The 22,763-nt window shown below is 32.4% G+C and overlaps 1 protein-coding gene across 4 annotated transcripts in view; it reads right to left on the reverse strand.

Moving 5' to 3' along the window:
• The window catches only part of LOC106714513 (trichohyalin), a 62,314-nt gene that overhangs the window by 10,494 nt on the left and 29,057 nt on the right, over positions 1–22,763 (reverse strand). For all 4 annotated transcript variants that reach the window (XM_045683151.1, XM_045683152.1, XM_014507570.2 and 1 more), the window contains 2 exons: positions 10,817–11,010; positions 10,301–10,482 (listed from right to left, as the gene is read on the reverse strand). In XM_045683151.1, the coding sequence (XP_045539107.1) occupies positions 10,301–10,482; positions 10,817–10,981 (347 nt within the window). In that variant the 5' untranslated portion in view covers positions 10,982–11,010. The remainder of the gene's footprint in view (positions 1–10,300; positions 10,483–10,816; positions 11,011–22,763) is intronic.

The raw sequence follows: 22,763 nt of genomic DNA on the forward strand, positions 1-22,763 counted from the left end.
TTAGATTAAATTTACGAAGATTCGGTCACGATTTTATTTTAGCTTACAATCGTAAAAATTTGTGAACATGATTTTCTGCTTGTGAATAAATTACTTTTATTACCATTTCAAAGATTACTTTAATGTTCAATTTGAAAGAGAAAAAAAAACGTTTTAACAAACACAATTATCCGGAAACATAAATTATCGTTTTAATACCTTTAAAAGTTCAAAAGACTTTTTCGTACAAGATTTAGTCTACTTTATTTGTTATGCTTTAAATTAAATTTTAAAGTTTAATTCCACTAATATACCTCTTTCAACTATGAACTCCTACTAAAATTATAAATGCAAAAGTTTACATGGATGGATGTTTGTTTGAAGGTATCTCCGGAATGGCTCAGCGAAATTTAGCACAGATATAGAACATAATCTGAAAGAACACGTAGCCTACTTATTAACTTTTTTTCGCGAGAGTTGTTGTTGTTTTCGAGAGTCGCGGATGACTGCTAGTATTATATAATATTAACAGACTATGTACTATACGTATAAGAGAACTTATAGTAAATAAAGCATAAACATATACATATAAGGATACACGTATAAATATACGCGGTTGTATGTTGGAGACAGGCTCCGCATGGCGCGGCATTGTGCCGGAGAATGTCAGAGTTGAAAGATTCACAACAAGGCCACTTGTCTCCGTGTTCACCGAGACGCTAGGTTTGCTTTGCTGTCTTCAATATCCACAATAACAATTTTAAATCAAATGATAGTATGTATAACTTATTTAATTATCTCTTAAGTAACTTTATAATATGAAAGAAAATCGTGTTGGTTGCCGCGCGGATGGAGTCGCGGGGAAAAGTTGTTTATTAAAATTTTGACAATAACTTAAGTGTACGGATATCGGAACAAGTGGTCGATGGTTCGAATTAATGTCTTGAACTTAGTTGAAATGATTATAATAATAATAAATTTGGTTAATATTTAAATAAAGTACATTTGGCAAATGATTGTGGCGTTTGATTGAAAATCGATACTGTAACACCATTACCGGTATTTGTCAATTTACAACTAGTTTTAAAGGATGTGACGTAACAGAAAGGGACTTGTCCATAACACGGGCGGACAACTTACATACAATTTGCATTACATGACATTTGCGTTTCATTTCGTAATGATGTAATTATTATTTCACTATTTCGTAAATAGACATATGTAATAGACACTGTTTCCACTGCAAAAATTAATCCAACAATATGAAATTAGTGTCTCAATTCTACCAATAAAAACGAGAAGAACGTCCTTTCTTCTATTTGTTTAAGTATGAGTATTTTGGAATTGTATGATTTTAGAGCCACGCTGACTTTACACTGATTGTCAGCGGTGATAAATATTTATCATCTTCTAGGAAGCATCCGCGCTGATAGCTACGCGCTATTTTCAGGGTTTCTAAGAGCAAAAGCTCCGCTTAAACATACTGTTATCTGACGATATGTTACAGAGATTTGGTCTCAGTTTATATATTTTGATTGTCAAAACTAGTCTAAAACCAACTTAAAATAACGGTCTAAGTAATGTTTACTTAGTTCATACATTCTTTTAATACAAAACACACTTTATACTTATTAACATGGGTGTTAGTTGACAATTTCAAGTGTAACACCATACGAAAGGTATAATTTAAAATTACTCGGAAACGTGTAATTTACATTGGTCTCGTGTAATTGTAATCTTTTAACAAGCTCTATATCTTACGTAGCAATTATGTGTAATAAATCGTGTAGTGTGTAATCTTTTCACACGCAATATGATAACTAGGAATATGATTATTATTACGTGATATTATTACAAAAACTATTACTATTTAATAGTCTAAAATATATGGTAATATACTCGTAACAATCTTCTAAAATAATTGAAAGAACAGACAAGATAAATGTTACAATAATTTATTGAAAAAAATTGACAATTTACGCGCAAAAATATTTATTAATCCTGATTTTCTGTAAAACATATTGCTATCTCTTTGTTGTCAAAGGTACAGACAGAGATGACGATATATTTTTATACACAGATTTTGGAATTAGAAACCCGCGGTATCCTGTTAAACCTCATTATGACTATACAACGCCTATGATCTAGATTCTACGAACTAATACAGTTGATAAGTTTGTTATCTGCTAATGAACGTCAAATTACGTGTAAATCATATTTTATTTAAATTTTACTAAATTTCTTCATCATTAGCTCACTATACATCGCCATTGAGGGGCTCGGAGCCTACCCTAAGTTATGGGTGACTTATCCATAGTCAACCACGCTGGTCCAGTGTGGGTTGACTTCAGGCGGGGCCACGGAAGAAAGCTAAAGCGTTCCCGTGGCGCCCGCCATAATGCGTTAGAGGGCAGTCAGGTTTTAGTGGGTATTCCGGCCACCTTCTGTGACCGGCGAGTCCCACACTCCCTACGCCATTGCACAGCCCGGCGTAGGCGTGCGTAAACGCATTTCCTGACTTTAAAAAAAAAAAAAAAGTGTGGGTTGACTTCACACATATCTTTAAATTTGTTCTCAGATATGAGCAGGTTGTATCACGATGTTTTCCTTCATCGTAAAAACGTCGGATAAATGTACATATGTAAATCGAAACTCGAAAAACAGATTGGTACATGGCGGGATTCGAACCAATGACCTGCGGATTGCAGTCTTAACACCTGAGCCACCAACTACTACATGCTACATGTACGCTTCCAATATTTTTTCAAAATGTTCTTAGAATTTCATCAGCTATTACCTAACTGGTACCTACTGACAATGTCAAATGTCAATACTCTGTATACACTTTCTAGTCTATCAAATCATTTGAATGACTGAAACGTTGCTTTAGTATTTTGTTAGATAATTGAAAATTACTATGCTTTTACGTACATATGAAAAGGCTTGATTCTTATCGTTCCTTTGCATTAAGATAGTTGCGTTTACTTGAAAGCTGGCGAGAAAGCTTCACTTTCTACATGACTAGTGAAGTCTAATTTATTACGCTTCTGCCTATCATTAATTATTTATATTCTGTCCTTCGTTAACTGATTTTGCTTTCTAATTACCGTAATTATACGGAGTACGTTAAACCGTTAAATTTATTCATAATTAATAGTTATTCAATAGAGACGCGATAGACATGACAGTTTGAAATTCTATGGTTATAAGAAGGGATAAATAGTTTTTACGTATATTTAATGCTTATAGAAATCTATAGAAATAGTAACAAAAGGCCAAAACTATAATCCCTGTTGAAAATTTTTCAGCATGCATACACTAGAATTGGGTTGCAAAATATTTGAGGGGACTTAATACGTAAGAAGGAATAACCTCTTGGAGTACAATAATGTTAGTATGGAATTTGAAGTATCCCAGAACAAATTATTAGGCTATATTTATAACTACTTTTTTTTATTTCCGCGCGGACGAAGTCGAGTGCAACTACTAGTATGCTTTCAAATAAAAGCTATATATTCTTAATTTTATAATTAAATAAAACTATTCGTATACGTTATAGCATCTAAATGTGTTTTATAGCAAAAGATAATTCGACACAATCTTCTACAAACCTGTCGGCATACCGGTGAAAGTTTTTCTGTTTCTCAACTGTCAGTCCGCCATGTTTGAACAACTGTCAAAAACGGAACTAACAGAACCCGCGAAATACTACAGGTGTTTTAAAAGTACGAGGTGAAAGGCCGGTTATATTGCGTTGTAAACAGCTGATGTATGTGAGAGAAGTCTTTATAAATAACCTTTTATGGTTCAACTAACATGTTAACTGTTTTTTTCCTGTTACTTATATAAAAAAATATAATTCACCTTTAAATCAGCGACTACACTGTTATAGATAAAAGAGTCATTAATTCATGTAATTTTCCAACAATTTGTGAGATTATCCTTATTGTAATGTGGAATAGAAAAGATTTATGTTTTAAAAAATTAAGAATAACGCCATCTAGTTTAAAAAATGAAGGTTTGTGTGTCATTCTTTTAAAAAAATGTTCATCTATTGGACGCGGCATTATGCGTGAACGGCTGGACTGACTTCGCTGATTATTATTTTTTGTTTGTTATTGTCAGAAGTAGGTTGTTAGGAAAGAAAATAGTGGAAGGCTACTTATTAAGTTTGTTTTATAATTCCACGTGGACGAAGTCGCGTGCAAAAGATAGTCTATCGAACAAAATGTTTTATTGTCAAAAGTGACACTGTAGTTGTGTTTAACAGCTTGTACTTTCACTGTATTGTAACCAAAGTTATAACGTAACAATATCACTGTTGTTCGCATTGACATTGTCCTTTTGCTGGAAAATAACAAGATTTTATATCTGTCATTAGAAAGTTTAATAAATCTTGAAAACTTTTTGTTAAACAAAAAGCATTTCTTATTACTGAAAGATTCAATTGTAACGCCTTTACTGGTAACCAATGGAACGGGAAATAAACATAAGTCGAACAAATTAACCAGAAACAGAATAACCTTTACGTAAATTTTCGATATCTGTCATTTGTCAGTGCCGTTAGGATAATATCTCTAACCCGGTCAAGTTTATCGACGGCTTGCCTTGCTATCATAAATGGCCACGCATTTTGATAGTCTAAAGGTATACTGGTTGACTTTAAAAACTATACCTGGTAATTATACCCATATTACTCTCGCATTTTGGTGAAGTATAATTAAAAGCGTCCGTGTCTCAGGGGTTAAGAACTTGACTTGTAATCTGCAGGTCCTGGGTTCGAATTCCGCCATGCACCAATGTGTGTTTCGATTTTTGAATTACATTTATCAGACTTTCTTACGGTGAAGGGAAATCGTGATGCAACCTGCACATACCTGCGACGAAATTCAAAAGATATGTGTGAAGTCAACCCGCACTTGGCTAGCGTGGTTGACTATGGCCTAGTCACCCCTAACTTAGGGTAGGTACCGAACCCCTCAGTGGGGATGTATACTGAGCTGATGATGATGATGAATTAAAAAATCGTCATTACTTGATTGGTATGATATTAATGGGTTGTAATAGACAAACTTACAAAGCGAGTGAATTTGTACATAGTTAGTGATATATACTAGTACTAGCTTTTACCCGCGACTCCGTCCGCGCGGAATAAAAAACAGAAAACGGGGTAAAAATTCTATGTCCTTTTCCTGGTTCTAAGCTACCTGCCCACCAATTTTCAGTCAAATCGATTCAGCCGTTCTTGAGTTATAAATAGTGTAACTAACACGACTTTCTTTTATATATATAGATACTAGTATTATAAAGACTTGATTGTTTGTTTTTTTGCATTGAATATACTCCGAAAGTACTCCAACGATTTGAAAAATTCTTTCACTGTTTGGAAGCTACACCATCTTCGGGTAACATAAGTAATATATTTTACTAGATTTTTTAATCTAATATTACAAATCAGCTGAATTACTAAATCTAGATTATATTTATGGACTTTGGAGTATGAAAATGCCAGTTCTTTAGTAACGTGCCTTGTCACAAATAGTTATTGAGTCGGAGATTTAGGTGCCACTAGTTAGATGCGCAGCGTGATATGCCAACTTAGGGTTACGATAACTACTTGAAAAGACTTCGATATCTCATTTTGTTACTTCTATTTTTGTTTATCATTAATGTCTGACATAGTGACATAGTTTTTAAATTATTCTGGGTTTATTTCCAGCTTTATTTATAGCTATACTAGATGTCGCCTGCGACTCTGTCCACGCGGAATTAAAAAAACTTAATAAGTGGCCCATGTGTTCTTCCAGACTATGTCATCTGTACCAAATTCCATCAAAATTCGGTGAGCCTTTCCAGAGATACACTTAATAACTTTTACAAAACAAACATCCATCCATCCATCCATATTATTAGGAAGTAAGATTATAATATTAGTAAGATAAGATGTAAAAGTTGCATTAATGTTTGTTTAAATAGACTATAACAAAAATTATTAAAATAACCATTTTTTTTAAATGGTACAGTTTTAGTACTTCTTCGAACACGTACAAGGGTTGGGTAAACCACAAATGTAAGGTTTCGCTCCGGAAGCCACCTCGATTGTTCATAGTAAGTACTTAGTACAAAAAGCTGATTGCTTTCTCTGTACATAATAGAATATAGAACTTACACTTAAGTAAATAAAGTTCAAATTCGTGTATTTCGACAACGTTTTTAAAAATTATTTTATTGTGTGTTATTTTTATTACTACAAAAACTATTTGCATTCCTTCCTTAATAATTTAATCTTTATATGAAACTGTATAAAGTATAACTAATGTAAATGTTTAATTTTACAAAGAAAAATATTAATAACAATGACAATAGATATAGTTACAACATTTTTAAGAGGGTCTGTGGCTCAGGGGTTAACAACTTGACTTGTAATCTGCAAGTCGTGGGATAGAATCCCGCTATATATGTGTGTTTTACGATTCTCGATTTACACACATGTACATTTATCCTTTTTCTCAAAAAGAATAAGAGAGATAACGAAACAAGTTATTCGACAGTGGAATGTCTTACATCATCATAGATATATAAGGTATGATATTACGTCATTCGGGTTTTTTGAAATATAATATGGCGACCTTAATTTGATACGTTGTGCAGTTCGGCGAGACATTCACCTCCGGTCAACAGTTCACGGACCAGAGTTTGCTAAATTATTTTGTATGTTTTATATCAAAATACAATAAGTTATATAATTCGTAATAAGTCTGTTATTTTTTTTAAATCTGTTGAATAATAAAACACGTGATTTTTTCAAAATATCATCTTTCTAAGATTAGGTTTTATTATGTTCTAAGTCAGGGGTTGCCAATTAACCAATCGCGACTATTAGTCTAGTTGATTATAGCAAGGCAAAATACGTAAAACTTAATTGAGTTGACCACTCCTGTTCTTCACCTTTATAAACGAAACACCATAGACATTAATCTTTTAACACAACCAACTAATCCTTTGTTTTCCTAATGTACTACTAAATCAACTCTGAACCCATACAAATTTTTAAGTCACATAGACTTGAACCGTTGAGCTGCAGCTCATCGCGATGTACTAAAACTATGTGAATCGACAAGCATCGAGTTGCCTGGTTACTCACAGTTCGTAGATAGATAACTTATATAGAAACGGCTAAAACACTCACGTCTATATATCCGGTGTCGTCACCGACTAGTTTCTGACTGCTGCTGTTCACCGACTGACTAGGATATATAGACGTGAGTGTTTTAGCCGTTTCTATTTAAGTTAGTGATAATGTCTCACGAAAGTTTGAATAATTCGTAGATAGATACGTAAATCATAACTCTATAGGTACAAATTGAGTTGATCTGCGAGTCGATTTACTAATGAGCTTATCTGAAGATCTTCAATTCTAGCCGAGTTACCTATTACTAGCTACTACAATATCTATCGGGGTCATTGCGATGTCTTTAAGATGTTCTATTGCTTACGCCATCAACCGGCTTTAAATGTCAGCAGCTAGTTTTGTTTCCTATCATTGTAAACAAAGGGTATCTCCGTGCTTCGTCCTAGTCACCTTGAACTTTGCCTAATTGGAACATTAACTACTACATACTTTCTAATAATTTAGTATATTTTTTGTTATTAATTATTTATAACTATTTACATAAGACCATACATAAATAAAGCAGTTACATAATTGAAAAGGTCTTATAAACAAAGAGTACCGAATTTCTTTCATTTTCTTTAAAAACAGATAAAATAAGTCGTAAAAACAATATGTTTTTGTAAATGTTTCAACAATGAAAACTCACGCTATCGTAAAAATATGTAAATTGAATATTATGACTTGTTGTTACCTTAGAATAATTAGAGATGCAAGCATTTTCGATGTACACTTCAGACACGGGTTGAAATTGTTACTTAATAAAGCATTCCTTAACACTACTATATTTTAACATGTCTATGTCAAACACAACACTACATACAACATAAAATATGTTGTATAGTTCTTTTAACATATATTGGCGGCTCAAGTTCATCGGCGTGCTGCAGTGCCCTCCCGTACCCCGCTACACCCAATTACAACTAAAATTGTGTTCTGCGCAGCGACACGCGCGAACTTAAGAGCCGCTAAGATATCTGAAAAGTACTATAATAAAACTACGCTTATATTTACCAAGCAGTTATTTTTTTCAAATACCTTACGTGTAACATATTTTCGTGTCATAAGATTGCAACATATAAATAATTGTGATACATTTTACATATGTTTTGTAATTTAGTATTTTCGTAAGTGTTGCGGTTTAGTTTATTACACAATGTTTTATTTTATGGTCGCGATTAACACGTTTTGAAAATAAATGCAGATGAAAAGGTTCAACAATTTTTTTTTCATTATTTTATTTTGTCGCGTTCATCTTAAGGTGGGCGAAGTATTTGGTAAATCTCGAAAAGGCTATTAAAAAGGTTGTTTAGCTAAAGTTTAACCATGAAATTCCACTGCCGACATTTTTATTGACACATAATGTTATCTCTGTTTTTTTTTTTAATTTTAATCCTGAATAATATCATTTATTAAAATGGGATTTTTCCGAACGCAGTGATTTTGTTCGGCTTTTATTTTCGCGCTGATTCGTAAATGTCACAAATGACATTAATATTGTTCGGATACGCATAAAATATTTTTATTAAATACCAAAATTATTACCACACTAAATTATACCTTAAATTTTATTACTTTACCCTACCAAATTATTAACTTAAATAACGACGATTTAATGTCAACTCAGAATCGTCACTCAAGGTGACCCCTCGTAGTTTTAGTATGATTAATTTACTCTATGTACTACTTATTTTTTTTTTGCATATTATTTTTTTGTATTACAGTAAGATCTCTCTATTCGCAGGGATTACGTTCTGAAAATGTGCCGCCAAATATCGTGTCAAACCGTGAATGCGGGAATTGGTCATAATTTTTTTACCAACCCTGCGTTGCACTTGTGGCTAAAATATTTAAAATGCTGTGAAATAAAATTGTAATGGTGACAGTTATTTGAAGGTTATGTGAGATATAAAATTTCTATGTCATTAACCCGTTGGCGATGTTTATGCTTTAGGTATTTGGCGAGATGCCTATTCGTTACGTGCCGTAAGGCCGAGGTATACATCAATCTGAACTTACCCAATCGACTACGTGCAATGAATATCAAACTAAAAATAGGTTTTGCAAAATACTTTAATATGCGATTGAAAAAAAAAACATCTAATTTTTTTTTATAGCAATAACAATTGTTTATTTTTGTAATTTGAAATTGACATATGACAATTCCCATTTTGACATTTGATGCAAAGAATTAAAAAAAATAGTAGATTTAAGAGGCATTTTTCAGATGTAAGAAGAGGTAAAAAGATTTAAGTAAAATAATAGAGTCCTATCTCTTACATAAAACAAATTAATGTGAGAATTAAAAAAAAAAATAATCTGAGAATTTAATAGAAAAAATGTGATTTTTTTTAAATGCCCAATTCCACGACTAGCCGCGCGACTATAGTCATATTAGACTGTAATTTTGCACGACAGTCACGGAGGCACCACTGGAAATAAGACACGCGACTCCAATCGAGACAGCGATCGTGTCTAATAAGTGGAAATTGGGCTTAAATGTAAACGGTTTATTTTTCCACGTTTGTAAAGTCAGACGTCAGTATTACGAGTCGTGTAATGTCAGAGGCCGGCTGGGTGAACTTGGAGCAAGCGGGTTGGCTCAGTAAGCTGCGGAATATTAATATACTTTTTATGTTAATAAAAACTTATACCAAAAACATACATTCCTAAATCTTTAAAGAGATTTAATAATAATAGTAGGCAATATAGAAAATAAGTATTTTAGTCACTTTATTAGCTTAAAATAAAGTTGTTATTTTTTTAACATATGAAAGTGTTGAATATTTATTTCGTCTTAAACATTATTTACTACCGTCTACATTTGTAATGCGCGTGAGTCTGTCACGCATGATGTACGACTACGTCGAGTCATATATACGACTTTCTTTCATTTATAAATGTTTATTTCTACACGTAACATGCGGTTAAAACATTCGTTTTAAATTCATGGATGCATTTTTATTTCTTTAATTCGACGTTTAATATGTCTCCGTACTCAGAGATGTTTTTAGGTATGTGGGTTTGGTTGTTACCACCAGTACCCTAAATCATTGAACCGATTTTAACGAATAAGTTGTTATTTGCTTCATGTTCTTCCCCTTAGTGTCATAAGATCTGTTTTTTTTTTAATAAATTAGTGTTACCCACCTGTATGCGTGTACGTGTACAGGGCACCCAGTGATGGGGTTGTACAGCAGCAGTACGCAGGCCACAACGTCGCCCTGCACCACCGCACTCGTGATGCTGCCGTGCGGGATGAAGTGCTTGATCGTCTGCTGCTTGCCTTTCGCACTGACATTCTGGATTATCTTCAGACCTTTGTGCGATACCTGGGTGAAGGAATTATAACGTCACCAAAACTAATAACTTCCAACCTTTTAATGCTTGTTTTAGAAGATTCTTTTTGCATCGGAAGCCAAGACATCGTATAAAACAGTCTCTTTCCAGATGGACCTTGAATAGTAAGTTAATAATTGATAATCTTTTTTATAAAAAAAAATCTCATACATTATTCTTATTAAAATTTTACTGTGTTCAAATGTATTACAACTAGTCTATTCGTAGGGAAAGTAAATGAAAAAATAAGGGATATAAATCATAAACGAGATAATGAATAAGTTGCCTTTTAATTTTACATGTAGCCAATGAATTTCAAATTCATACCTGTAGAGTGACTTTAAACGGCTCCAAGTCTCTGGCTCTCTCCTCCAGCACTCGTATAGCTGGGAGGGCAAACTCCTCACCTCGTAGCCCGCGCGACTCCTGAGCGCCGAGGAACCACACGTAGTACGAGGCCTTCTTTATATCCTTTTTTAATCTTAGCGCCATTGTGAGGCTCTTATGTCATTGTTGTGTATCTGAAAAAAGGGAAAAGAAAATTAGGATTTAGTAATATCTTTGTGTATTATTCATTGAAATGTATTGCTCTGATCGTAGGTTTCTGAGACAAAAATCTCTGTATAAAACACAACGTAATCCCTAATATTATCTTTGACAAAACAGAAAGAACAATATGTTTTAAACAGCTATTTTGTTCTTAGAAACCCACCGTAATTAAGGTGACTTATACATAAATAGGCCGTTAAACTACATATAGATTAAATGTAACTAAATTTAATCGTTTTAATATTCCTTACAAAGCACATAGAATTGCAGTTGTAATTTGTCTGCAATATTTATTATAGCACGTGATTTTATTACAAATATGGACTTAGCCAGATGTGTAGTTCGGTATGATATGTTTGTATGTGTGTGTGAGAGACGATCTGTTTGTGTTTACGAATTCTCTCACGCGCGTTTTGCTTCAGTCGTTCGTAAACCTTGACATATTTTTTAATTTGCAAGCAAAACACGGCGAAAGTGTTGATTTTGAATTGCTCACGAAATTATTAATTTATAAACATATTGATGTCTCTCTTATTCTCTGTTATGAAACTGAAAAAGCAATAGTTTTTGTATGGATGTTCTTACAGTACAATAGCTACTGTAAGTAACTATGTTTATTGTTATAGACCGACAAAGTTATCTGACCCGGTGGACATAAATCAAACTAAATTATATTAGCTCATTAGCGCCCCTCTGTCAATGTCAAAAAAGTCACAAGATCTTTTTTCTATGGTTATATGGTTTTTTCTTTTATGCCATTTTCTATTACCTTGAGATTTTATATATTTTCCTCATGGCTCAGATATCCTTTATTGAATATAGTAATAAATCAATACGGTATTCATGATTAGTCAAGATATAATGCCCAACATTCTAATAAGATAAAAGAAAAAAAATTATAAGACAGATTCAATGAAAGTGTACAATTCTTAATTTAATTTAATTGCAGGCTAGTGTGGTTGACTATGGACGAGTCACCCCTGACTTAGGATAGGTTCCAAGTCTCTCAATGGGAACATTTAGTAAGCTGATGATGAATTGTCAAGTGAAAAATATACTGAAACTAATATAAACTGAATTAACACAGCCTCACTCAGATTGGTTAAGTGGTCTCCCATATAGTATGAGAGCTACTTACCATCTTCTTTATTGTCCTATTAACGACCCTGAGTATACATTTAAAATTAATTAACATTGCGATTATTGTTATCTAACATGTCTGTATTAATTGATGGTTATACAATACATCATTGTATGTTTTCTTGTGTCATAATTGTCAATTTATCTACAGTTTAAAAACAATAGGAAGGCGTTTTTTTTTGTCAACGTTGTCAACAGATTGTTATAAAGATTTGTTCGTTATGTTTCACACGGTACGTTCTTTAATTGATTTATGTACTTAGTATTTCTAAACTACTATGGTCTCTGTATGTTCTGAAGGATTCATGAAAATTAAGTAACAAAGTGATCAGTATATGGCCATAGGTCGGCTATATTAGACAGTTTTTTTTATAAGAGAAGGGAGCAAAAGAGCGGCGGGAACACGGAAGTGATCGTGACGCCTATAGACTTCCGCAGCATCAGATGAACTGCAGATGTGTTAGCGGCCTTTAAGAATTAATTAATTAATTTTATTTCCTTAAAGTAGTTGGTGAAAATCTATTCAAAGTACCTAAACTCGTCAACCTCAAAAAAAAGTGTTGAACAACGTAAGCATTTTTCAGTCAAGTAGAAAAGGTTACTATTATTTCTAATGCTCATTTCTGACAATAGAATTAGAAATTGGCCCAAAAATTATATTTTCACATATATAAACAATGAATAGAAAAAAGTACCGTGAGCTACATAATAAACAAATAATGTGGCGATTGTACAAAAATTTTTCGTTGAACAATAACGGAATAATTAACAATTATTGTTAACGATAACTTAGAACTACTCTCAACTTAACAATGCAACTTGAATAGAGAAATAAAAGCAATTTACAACTAAATTAGGTTACACGGTTAAAAGATTCTCATATGCTTAGCTATTTATACCTATTTTTAATCTTTTTACACAAGATATTTAAAAGTGTTCTAAATTCAAACTTTCAGTTTTTTTATTAGGTTAATTGGAATAAACTTAACCTTAATTTTTTTTTTACAGAAAAGATCGTCCAATACTTTGTCAATTCTTACATCAGTTTTTAATCCGTAGTCAAGTAAATTGTATGATCAAGGTCGCATTGACAGGTAGAGTTGGCAAAAAACGCATCAACAACGGTATAAACGGTCATTTGTTTTAAAATTCGCTACCGCAAGCCTGGGGGCAATGTCCGCTATTACGTTTACAGAAGCGAATTGTTCGTTAAGTTTCCACTTCCAAGAAATGCACAAAAAACATATTGTTATCTTTGTTTTTTAAAAGGAAATGATAGGGATGACGATGTAGTTTTGTGCAGATGTTTCTACAGTAAAGACTAATGGTTCATTTAGATATAAGCTGGTATCGTACGAACAGTTCGATTGTCCAGCGATGACGTCAGTAGCGGTGTAGCGCTCTCATGTATTCCCATAAGTTTGTCACGCTCTGAAGCGATTGCCAAGTGTTCTTCGTGCGATTCCGGCTTGTCTAAATGAACCTTTATGGTTACACCGTACTAGTCTGTAATGGTACACTTTAAGATTCAAGCAGGTACTTTATAACACGTTATCGCCTTCGCTCGTTTATGGCTAGGCCTTAATGTTAATTCATCTAGTCGCACGACTTGTGGATCGACGCAATCTCGCAAAGTTACAAACAGCAAATAGTATCAAGTTTTTGTTCCTTACTACAAACTTAACAAGTACGTTTTCAGTTATTGAAGTATCTCTCATTATCGTTGGACAGATAGAGACGACAACATGTTTTAAAACAAGTGGTTCGGTAATGGAATTTCCGCTTATTATTGTCTACTTATTGACTAACAGGAGTTTATGGTATTTGCGGGCTCGTAAGTATTTTTTTTTGGTACTCATGGCCTGTACTGTATACCCAAATAAGACAATAATCAACGATAAAAATCCTAAATCCAAAGATATTTCCGGGAAAACTTTTTTTTACGTAACTATATAACATTAGCTAATATTATTTTACAAAATCAACTTCATTTTATATCACAACTAGCTTTTACCCGCGACTCCGTCCGCGCGGAATAAAAAATAGAAAACGGGGTAAAAATTATCCTATGTCCGTTTCCTGGTTCTAAGCTACCTGCCCACCAATTTTCAGTCAAATCGATTCAGCCGTTCTTGAGTTATAAATAGTGTAACTAACACGACTTTCTTTTATATATATATATTTTCACAAAATGTCTGAGCAAAACAGTCAAATATCAATTTAACAGCCACTCGTATGTATAGAATTTGACGTACCTGTATTCTTAATTTAGACTTTCAATAGAAATTAAGGGACTTAACTGATTTTAAATTGTATGTTGTCATTTCTTTTTCATCTCCTGATTGATAAAGGTCGATCTAGATTTTTTTAAATTAAAAAAACATTTTAGTTAATGCACGTGATTTTCAAATAACAATATCAAGTATTATGTCTGTATGTCATAGTAACCTTTTATATATGAATCGAATGACATTTGAAGATCTCTTGTCATGGTTCAGAGAACAAAGGCATCTATTCGCAGACCTAATATCCTAGATATTTACAGTCAATATATATTTAAATTATATGCTATGAGAAAGAAATTCAATAATACTTGATAAAAAAAAAACTCAACATTGTACAGATTATTAAGCTGGTCGAAAGAACATTTGTGATGGCGTTTTTTATACTAAAATAGCTTTTACCCGCGACTTCGTCCGCGCGGAATAAAAAAATATAGAAAACGGGGTAAAAATTATCCTATGTCCTTTTCCTGGTTCTAAGCTACCTCCCCATCAATTTCCAGCTAAATCAGTTCGACCAATCTTGAGTTATAAATAGTGTAACTAACACGACTTTCTTTTATATATATAATTGACTTTTAAAGTATCTGTATTTTAGATAGTTTAATATTTTTATGTCACTAGGAATATGATTAAAATGATGTAAAATTATGCAGCGAGCAAATTAATCAAGGAATACGCGTGCGCGATGACTTATGAAGTGTCTAGATCTTGTAGATTTATACATATTATGGTCAATGATTTGTTCAGTAAGTTAGATTACGAAATGTGTTTAAAATTTATAACTGATATATAAATAGGTAGTGCCTGCTTATATTTTTAATGTGCCAAAGTGACTAAGGGATTGACCTAGTCTATATCCACCTTTATGTTGAACACTAAATTTGGTATGGTGTTGGTCTTGTCCACTCAAATAAGTTAGTGCATAAAAATAATAAGGCTACGTTCACAATATATAAATGCCATTAACCTGGCATAGGGAATAATTTACTCCAAATTCGTATGAAAAACAGCCGACCCTGAATAAATAGAGCCCAAGGACCGCAATATTTTTCTCTCTTGCACGAGTTTTTTTCTTATTGAAGTCGTCTATCAGGACCGTACAATGACTCTCGTTACAAAGGTTACTCGATTATCCAGGTTCGACTGTAATATCGTTCATATTAAAAATATATTTTAATATGGACACATTTGTTTTAACTTTATACCTGTTAACTTGATCATAGTAATTTGTGATTAAAATATAACCCATTTTATTTTAAAGTGTCTATATTCTTTGACAAACTTGTCACACTACACACTTCTTCATATACTACGTATCTAAATTATAGTTGCCTGGATTAAATATGCATGGCCAATGTATATTCGTTTAGCCGGTGTTTGGGTATAGAGGTCGTAGTGATACAAGATTCAAGCGCAGTAAAAACTAATAATCGTAAAATTGCGGCGGTGTACGCGACCTGGGTACACCGTTACACGCAGACAGACCGTTAACGACGTAGTTAACTGTTATGTAATGATACTAAAACTCGTATTAGTAACGTTAATATACTCTATGTCTAGTCTTTGCAATATGTCTATTTGACCGCTTAAGCATCGATGGCTCCGACGTAAACAATCGTACGTTTGAAACGCAAATTTTACAAGATAAAACATTTAGAATAAATACGTAAAATTATGAAACTTCAAACATAAAGAAACACAAGACAACCAAGAACTACAGCTATTCTACCTTATGTTACTTTCAAAATTACACAGAAATTGATATTGATTGAAACCAGATGGTAAATCTCAAAATTGTCAATCTTACGATAGTCTACGTTAGAGCCATAGATATGTCTATCCAAGTTAGAGGTGATTAAGCCATTTAAAATAAGTGGTAACCTATGGTTGTTTTGAATCAACGATAGAGTTTATTTGCTTGAAAAAGACGTTAAAATTAACATAATATTAAACAAGAAGATTATTTCTAGAAACTTAACCAAATTACATATTATTTTTTCAAGGTGATGGTTTATTCTAGTAAACTTTTAAATCTTAAAATCTGACTCTAACTACGAAGCTGTTTAACAATTATAAATTGTTTAATATCAATTCACAAACATAAAATTATTTTAGTGGAGCTCATAAAAAATCTTAACGTTGCGTTTTTATTTACATACAATGTCTCATCCGCTTTATATTCAACACTCAATAGACTAGTTATACTAATCAGTGTTGCCACACACGATGTTTAGATAACAATGAATTTATTACAAAAGCCAGTGACTCTACGTTTTTTCTATTACCTATATATTACCTTGAGTCTATACAAATAACCCATTGTTTGTTAAGTAACACATTTTAAGAAAATTATATTTAAGATGAGATTTGTCACAATTCATTGATACCTTCAGATAGTTTTTAAAGTTATTGCAATGCATGAAATAGGTTTTAATTAATTCGACTATTAAATCGCGTTTATGAACTATAAAATTTATCTCAAACATCATAAAAAAATCATTTAAAAATGAACACATCATTACACATTTAATTTGCTTATTAATGATTCAAATGTGTTAATGATTCAAGTCACGGCAAAGTAATAACGCTAAACGTTAATAAGTCATTCGCTACAGCCGAGCGCGTTGATGTTTTTTCTACGTACGAAAAGAAAGCCGGAAAGTAGAGGAAAATTTGATGTAATTAATTAGCAAATTTTACATCATGCAGCAATGTTTTTAATTGGTTTTGATACTTTTAATTACTAGGATTTTTTTTAATAACCTCTCTTTCCTTGTACCGATAATGTTCTTTTTTTTAATTTTTTTGTATGGATTACATTCTCGTAATCATTTTCAATCATTTTAATATAAGCAAACATACATATCCTGTTATTTAAGCGAGGGCGACATAAGTTTCTAAATTCAACAATTTTCATTACTCCACAAAAACAATTGTCGATTAAGGATTATTGTAATGATTACACTATCATTTTTTTCTGAAAAATAAAAAAAGCAAACATTTAATTTGTAATGATAGTTCACAAATAAGGTAGTCAAGGTAAACTTAATGATTACTTTAGTTAAATGTATTTTTATAATCTCACGATAATTTTACATGTATGCTAAAATTTTACTGTATTCGTGTCAAGTTTGCGAAAGTCAATGCGCAATAGCGACCATTAAAGGGTCACTGCCACATATGGATCGTACCCGTTAGGTCGCTAAGGCATCGAAGGTGAACACCTACCTATTGACGCATAGATATAGAATCAGGAAAATATAACTACGAATAAATGAATATTTTCATCTCTAGATTAAATGAAGCAAGTTTAAAGTTATTTTTTTACATTCAAATAAATCATCTTTTGTAGTAGTATTGTATGATAGTAATTAGCAATTGTTTATTTAACAAAAAAAAATCCTTTGAAATTCTGCAGACGACAGAGAAATTTTGTGACGTTAAAGTGCGAATTTATAAAGGTTAAAATAGTTTAAATAATTTACTCAGGTGTATTTAACTTTCGTACACTTAACAATTCAATAAATCTTGTAAGTAAGAACGATGTAAAATGTGATGACGTAACATCGGAAGTGCGTGACGTCACAACTCTGCAGGTTCACTTTCATCTCACACAACTTGCATACGTTGATATTCATTTAGAAGCGAAAGCTCACTCTATAAAATATTCAACATTTATGTAAGCTTTATACTTTGATTTATTTTAATGAGAGTAAGGAGTCATCATTTATTTTATAAAAATATGTTTATTAATATGAAAGAAAAATCAACGTATTTGTTTTTTTTCTGTTATTGTGTGACTACCATCTGTTGTCCGTAATTTATTCTAGATAAAAAAATAACACACATTCTTTCTATTAGATACCAGATTATTAAATTTTACATCACTAATTCTAAAGACTTATAAATATTATAAATATGAATGTTTGGATGGATGGATGTTTGTTACAAGGCATCTACAGAACGGTTCAACGGATCTCAGTGAAATTTGACATAGACGTATAACATAGTCTGGAAGAACACATAGGCTACTAATTAAGTTTTTTTACTAATTTCGCGCTGACGGAGTCACGGGCGACAGCTAGTAAAATATAATTTCATTACTCTCTATTCTAACTTGTAAAATTTAACAACGCAAAAGGTAAACAAAAGATAAAGTGGCCTTATTTCATATAATTCTGCACTTTATTTACAGCAATTTACAAGAATAAATTACATCGTATAAGAGAGAAATGTCCTGGCGGACGCAATCAGAAGGAATCTCCATTAAACGATGTTATCGTCGGTTCAATGAACCTAGATAAGCATACAGTAACACACAAACATGTGTGCTAATGAAAGGTTGGAATAAAACAGCTCTAGAAGCTCATAGAAATCATACTGGTTTTATAATTTGTTAAATTACTAACTATTCGTTAGCTCAATCATGTGTAAAATTTAACCTCATTTCTATTTAAATATAGCCTCGAGATTACAACTAAGCAGTGAATTAAAGCGTAAACTTTCCAAACGTTAGCGCGTTTAATTCGATTATGATAAGGCATTTTGTTGTTTATGTATAGAAATCTATTAATAGTAAATATCTAGAATATACTATTACTAAACTAAACTTTACATTTTTGGAACGAAGTTCCTTATCGCGCGTTGTGAAAGGGGGCTAGACGGAAAAAATTCTTACGAAAAGTTGTCACGACACTTTTTATAGACGAATGAGCGCTACTTCACCATGGCAACGACGTGACAATATATAACGAAAACTCATAGAAATAAAATGTACTTCATGTGAAGACTTAAGTTTTTTATTCATAGAATAAACATTGGTTCCTTCACTAATTAATTGAAAGGAACTTCGTTCCATCCGGGTGTCCCTTGACACCTCTCAAGTTTTTTTGTACCTTTTATATTTGAGACCAACGGTAAGACTCAAAAAATGCTTTGGATAATATCATGGAAATCGTTAAAGTAAGATGTATGTTAAATATAGTCGAACTTGGTCCAAGGGACTGCGAAATTTTTCTCGCTTATATATGTTTCTCGCTTACATCAGTTTCTCGCCCACGAAGGTAGACCATCAGGACTGGACAATGACTCTCGCTTTTTTTATAGGAGAAGGAGTCAAACGATCAACGGACCACCTAAAGTTATTTGATGTACATCCGCAACGCCAGAGGAATCGCAAATGCGTTGCAAGCCTTTAAGAAAGGTATAAGCTCTTTTTTTTTAAGGTCTCTAAGTCGTACTTATAGAGGTTCCCCCCTTACAACCGCCACACACACCAAATACAAATATTATTTTTTTTTACACTCTTTTGCTGATTTTATGTAGAGATGTGTTTATTTTTTATTTTGCAAGAGCACAATTATACACGTAAATCAAGATAGCAATTAGTCCAAGGTTCAGTACTGTGTGATATAAACTGCTAATATGATTGTTGTTGTTCCGAAACAGTAACAATCACTGTTATTACAATGATCTTGAAGTAACAAAGAGTTAAGCAATAGCCAGTTTGAGAAATTTTATTAACTTCAATTACCAGTTATTATGTATCAGGTTTTAAATCTTTTAAAGAAATAAATAACAATTATTTGCTTATGAAAAGTCAGACATTCCTTTTAGCAAGTTTGTTGTATTTTGTTCGATTGAATAACGATAAAGATAAAAGATCATATTATAAGATCAGATTTGCAGAGTAGGGATTTCCAAATAATATTTAACCAACGCTAGGAAATCCCGCGTTGCTTCTGTAAAAAAACTTGTACATCAAAATTAAACTTTAAATTAAAAACTTCTTCACTTCAACCATTTAAGTAACAAAAATAAAAAATTGAATTACTACTGCCACCTGCTGAGCAAAAACTAAAAAAAAAACAAACAACAAAAATGACTGACAAGGAAAAACTATCAAGTGAAAGTTGTCGATTGTGTTGAGATATTTTGACAGGTTAGACAATGTGACATAAATGTGTTCATAAACTTATTATTCTCCGTTTAACAATGACGCCATTATCCGGAATTTTAGCTCGTTAGGCGCAGTTGTACAGTGGGTTTTCACTGACAAAACACATTTAAAAATACAGATTGTTACCTCTGTTCTTAATAAAGATTGAAAGCGATGACGTTATGTTTTTCTATAACTGTTTCGACAGTGGAAACAAACACGTAAATAACGCAGCAACTTTGATGTTTTAATTCAGTAAGATGGGCGTGGAAAGTTCTAAATGTTCATCGCTTTATTACTTTCTTTACGTCATATCGTGCTAATATATTTGGGTACTGTCTGATTTAATTATAAACAAAGTTTTTAATAATATTTTCATATTGAATTAGAATGCAACCAATTTTATAAAACTACTTTTCTTTCCTTTTCATAAAATGTTTATTCAATAATCAACTTTTTAACATAATTTTCTAAGCCAAATGAAAATTTAACTACAAAACTATATAGTATTTTTTCGTGGCATATCACTTGGGGGGACTCGAGTAACGCATGTATGAATGTTTAATGCGCTCTAAAATTTGCCTTTTGCAGTTACTTCAGTTTACGTAGGGACCGTAGGTCCAATTAAAATATTCAATATTTGCATCTTATTTTTCAACTGTGTCTTATTTAATATCTTAAAATATTTATTGACGTTGTTCTTGTTGGTAAAAGGGAAAGTTCTTATGCAAGAAGGGTCTGTTTTTAAACATCGCAGTGATGGGATGAGAGATAACTTTGTTTACCATTTGTAATTAATGTTTATTGAAAGTTTCATCGTTCAGCTTACTGCTTAGTCGCATGTGCGTTTCTTACTATATTCATATTATTGCCATTGTGCAATGATTCAGTTTTTAGTTAAAACAAGTCATATCTGTGTGTACTGCTAAGGATTGGAATAAGTTGCCGGCGTCAGTTTTTCCGTCCAAGTACGATGTGGGGGCCTTTAAAAGTAGAGTGAATAGGCATCTACAAAGCTAGTGCGTACCATCTTTAGACCACATCATCACCCCATCGGGCGGGATCGTGGTCAAGCGCTAACTTTTTCAATATAAAAAAAAAATCTGTATGTATAACAGATGTTAAAAAGAAAACAAGTATATTACCTACAAGAAGCCCTTATTGGCATGTTTGTTGACAAAAGAGTAGTCAGAGATTATTAACCATCATCCTATGACCCATAGGTTCTCAGCTGAAACAAAAGAACGATGTAGCAGGGCGAGATAATTTTTTTCCCGGGATATTAAAAATTTGGTAGGTAAAATCGACGGCTACAACTAGTTTATACAATTGCAATTTAACGCTCGCACAAGTGATTTGTTGAGCATTGATAACTTGCATTATAAGGTAATTGAAAACAATTTGTAAAGGAAATTCAACGTCAATTACAGCGTTAAATACTTCAACAGCTTTATCATTGTAATTCAAGGTCTCAAGTTGATTTCCTGCGAGCGAATCTAGCTCTCGTAGTCTATACCGGTCTAGGGACTAGGTAACGGTACGATGGTCTGCTGTAGTATGTACCAGAATCCTGCTTCACTTCCTGCTAAGCGGAGCTCTTTTTATTGTCAATTATTTGTATAAATTTAATATACATAGATCTAGTTATATTTAAACTGTTGAAGTATTGAAAAAAACTACATTTTATTGGTACCCAGCATGTTTATCAAGTCAAAATCGGTTACAACATTAAAGATTTTATAATTTTCAACGGTTATAATGCAGTTATGGATTTCATACGAAATCTTTGGTTTTTTTCCTTATATTTAGTATTAAACAATATATTTGATTTATTGTTAAGATTATTTTTAAACGCCGATAATAGATATGACAATTTTTCAGCACGTTGTTTAGATAATTAATGTAGTTTCATATTTACATAACAACTTCTATAATTGGTCTTTGCCTAATTAATTGAATTCTTTAAAAAAGTAACGCATGAAAATACTACATAGAGATGCTATAATGATGGCAACTCTGTGTGGTATTTTAATTTTAAACAAAAGAATACCGTGTTCAGTTCCTGGTTAGATTTCACCTTCGTATGTCCGTTCACTTATCTTCGTTTAAGGTAAAATTGTATAAATAATTCATTAAAATACATACCTTATGTTAATAATGATTTAAAAAAAGAAATTCATTGTATTAATTTAAATAAAAAAGCATTCAATTAATATCGAATAATAAATAAACATTGCTACGATAAACGATGTGTGTGTTTACTCCCTAGGGTTGGCGACAGGCAGTCGGCCGGCCGTAAAAAAATTAAGCCATAACTTTAAGGTTTATAGAACCTTGTGTGCCGACTCTACGTGAGTGGGAT

Source organism: Papilio machaon, chromosome 21, assembly GCF_912999745.1.
Source record: "Papilio machaon chromosome 21, ilPapMach1.1, whole genome shotgun sequence".
Taxonomy (NCBI): Eukaryota; Metazoa; Arthropoda; class Insecta; order Lepidoptera; family Papilionidae; genus Papilio; species Papilio machaon.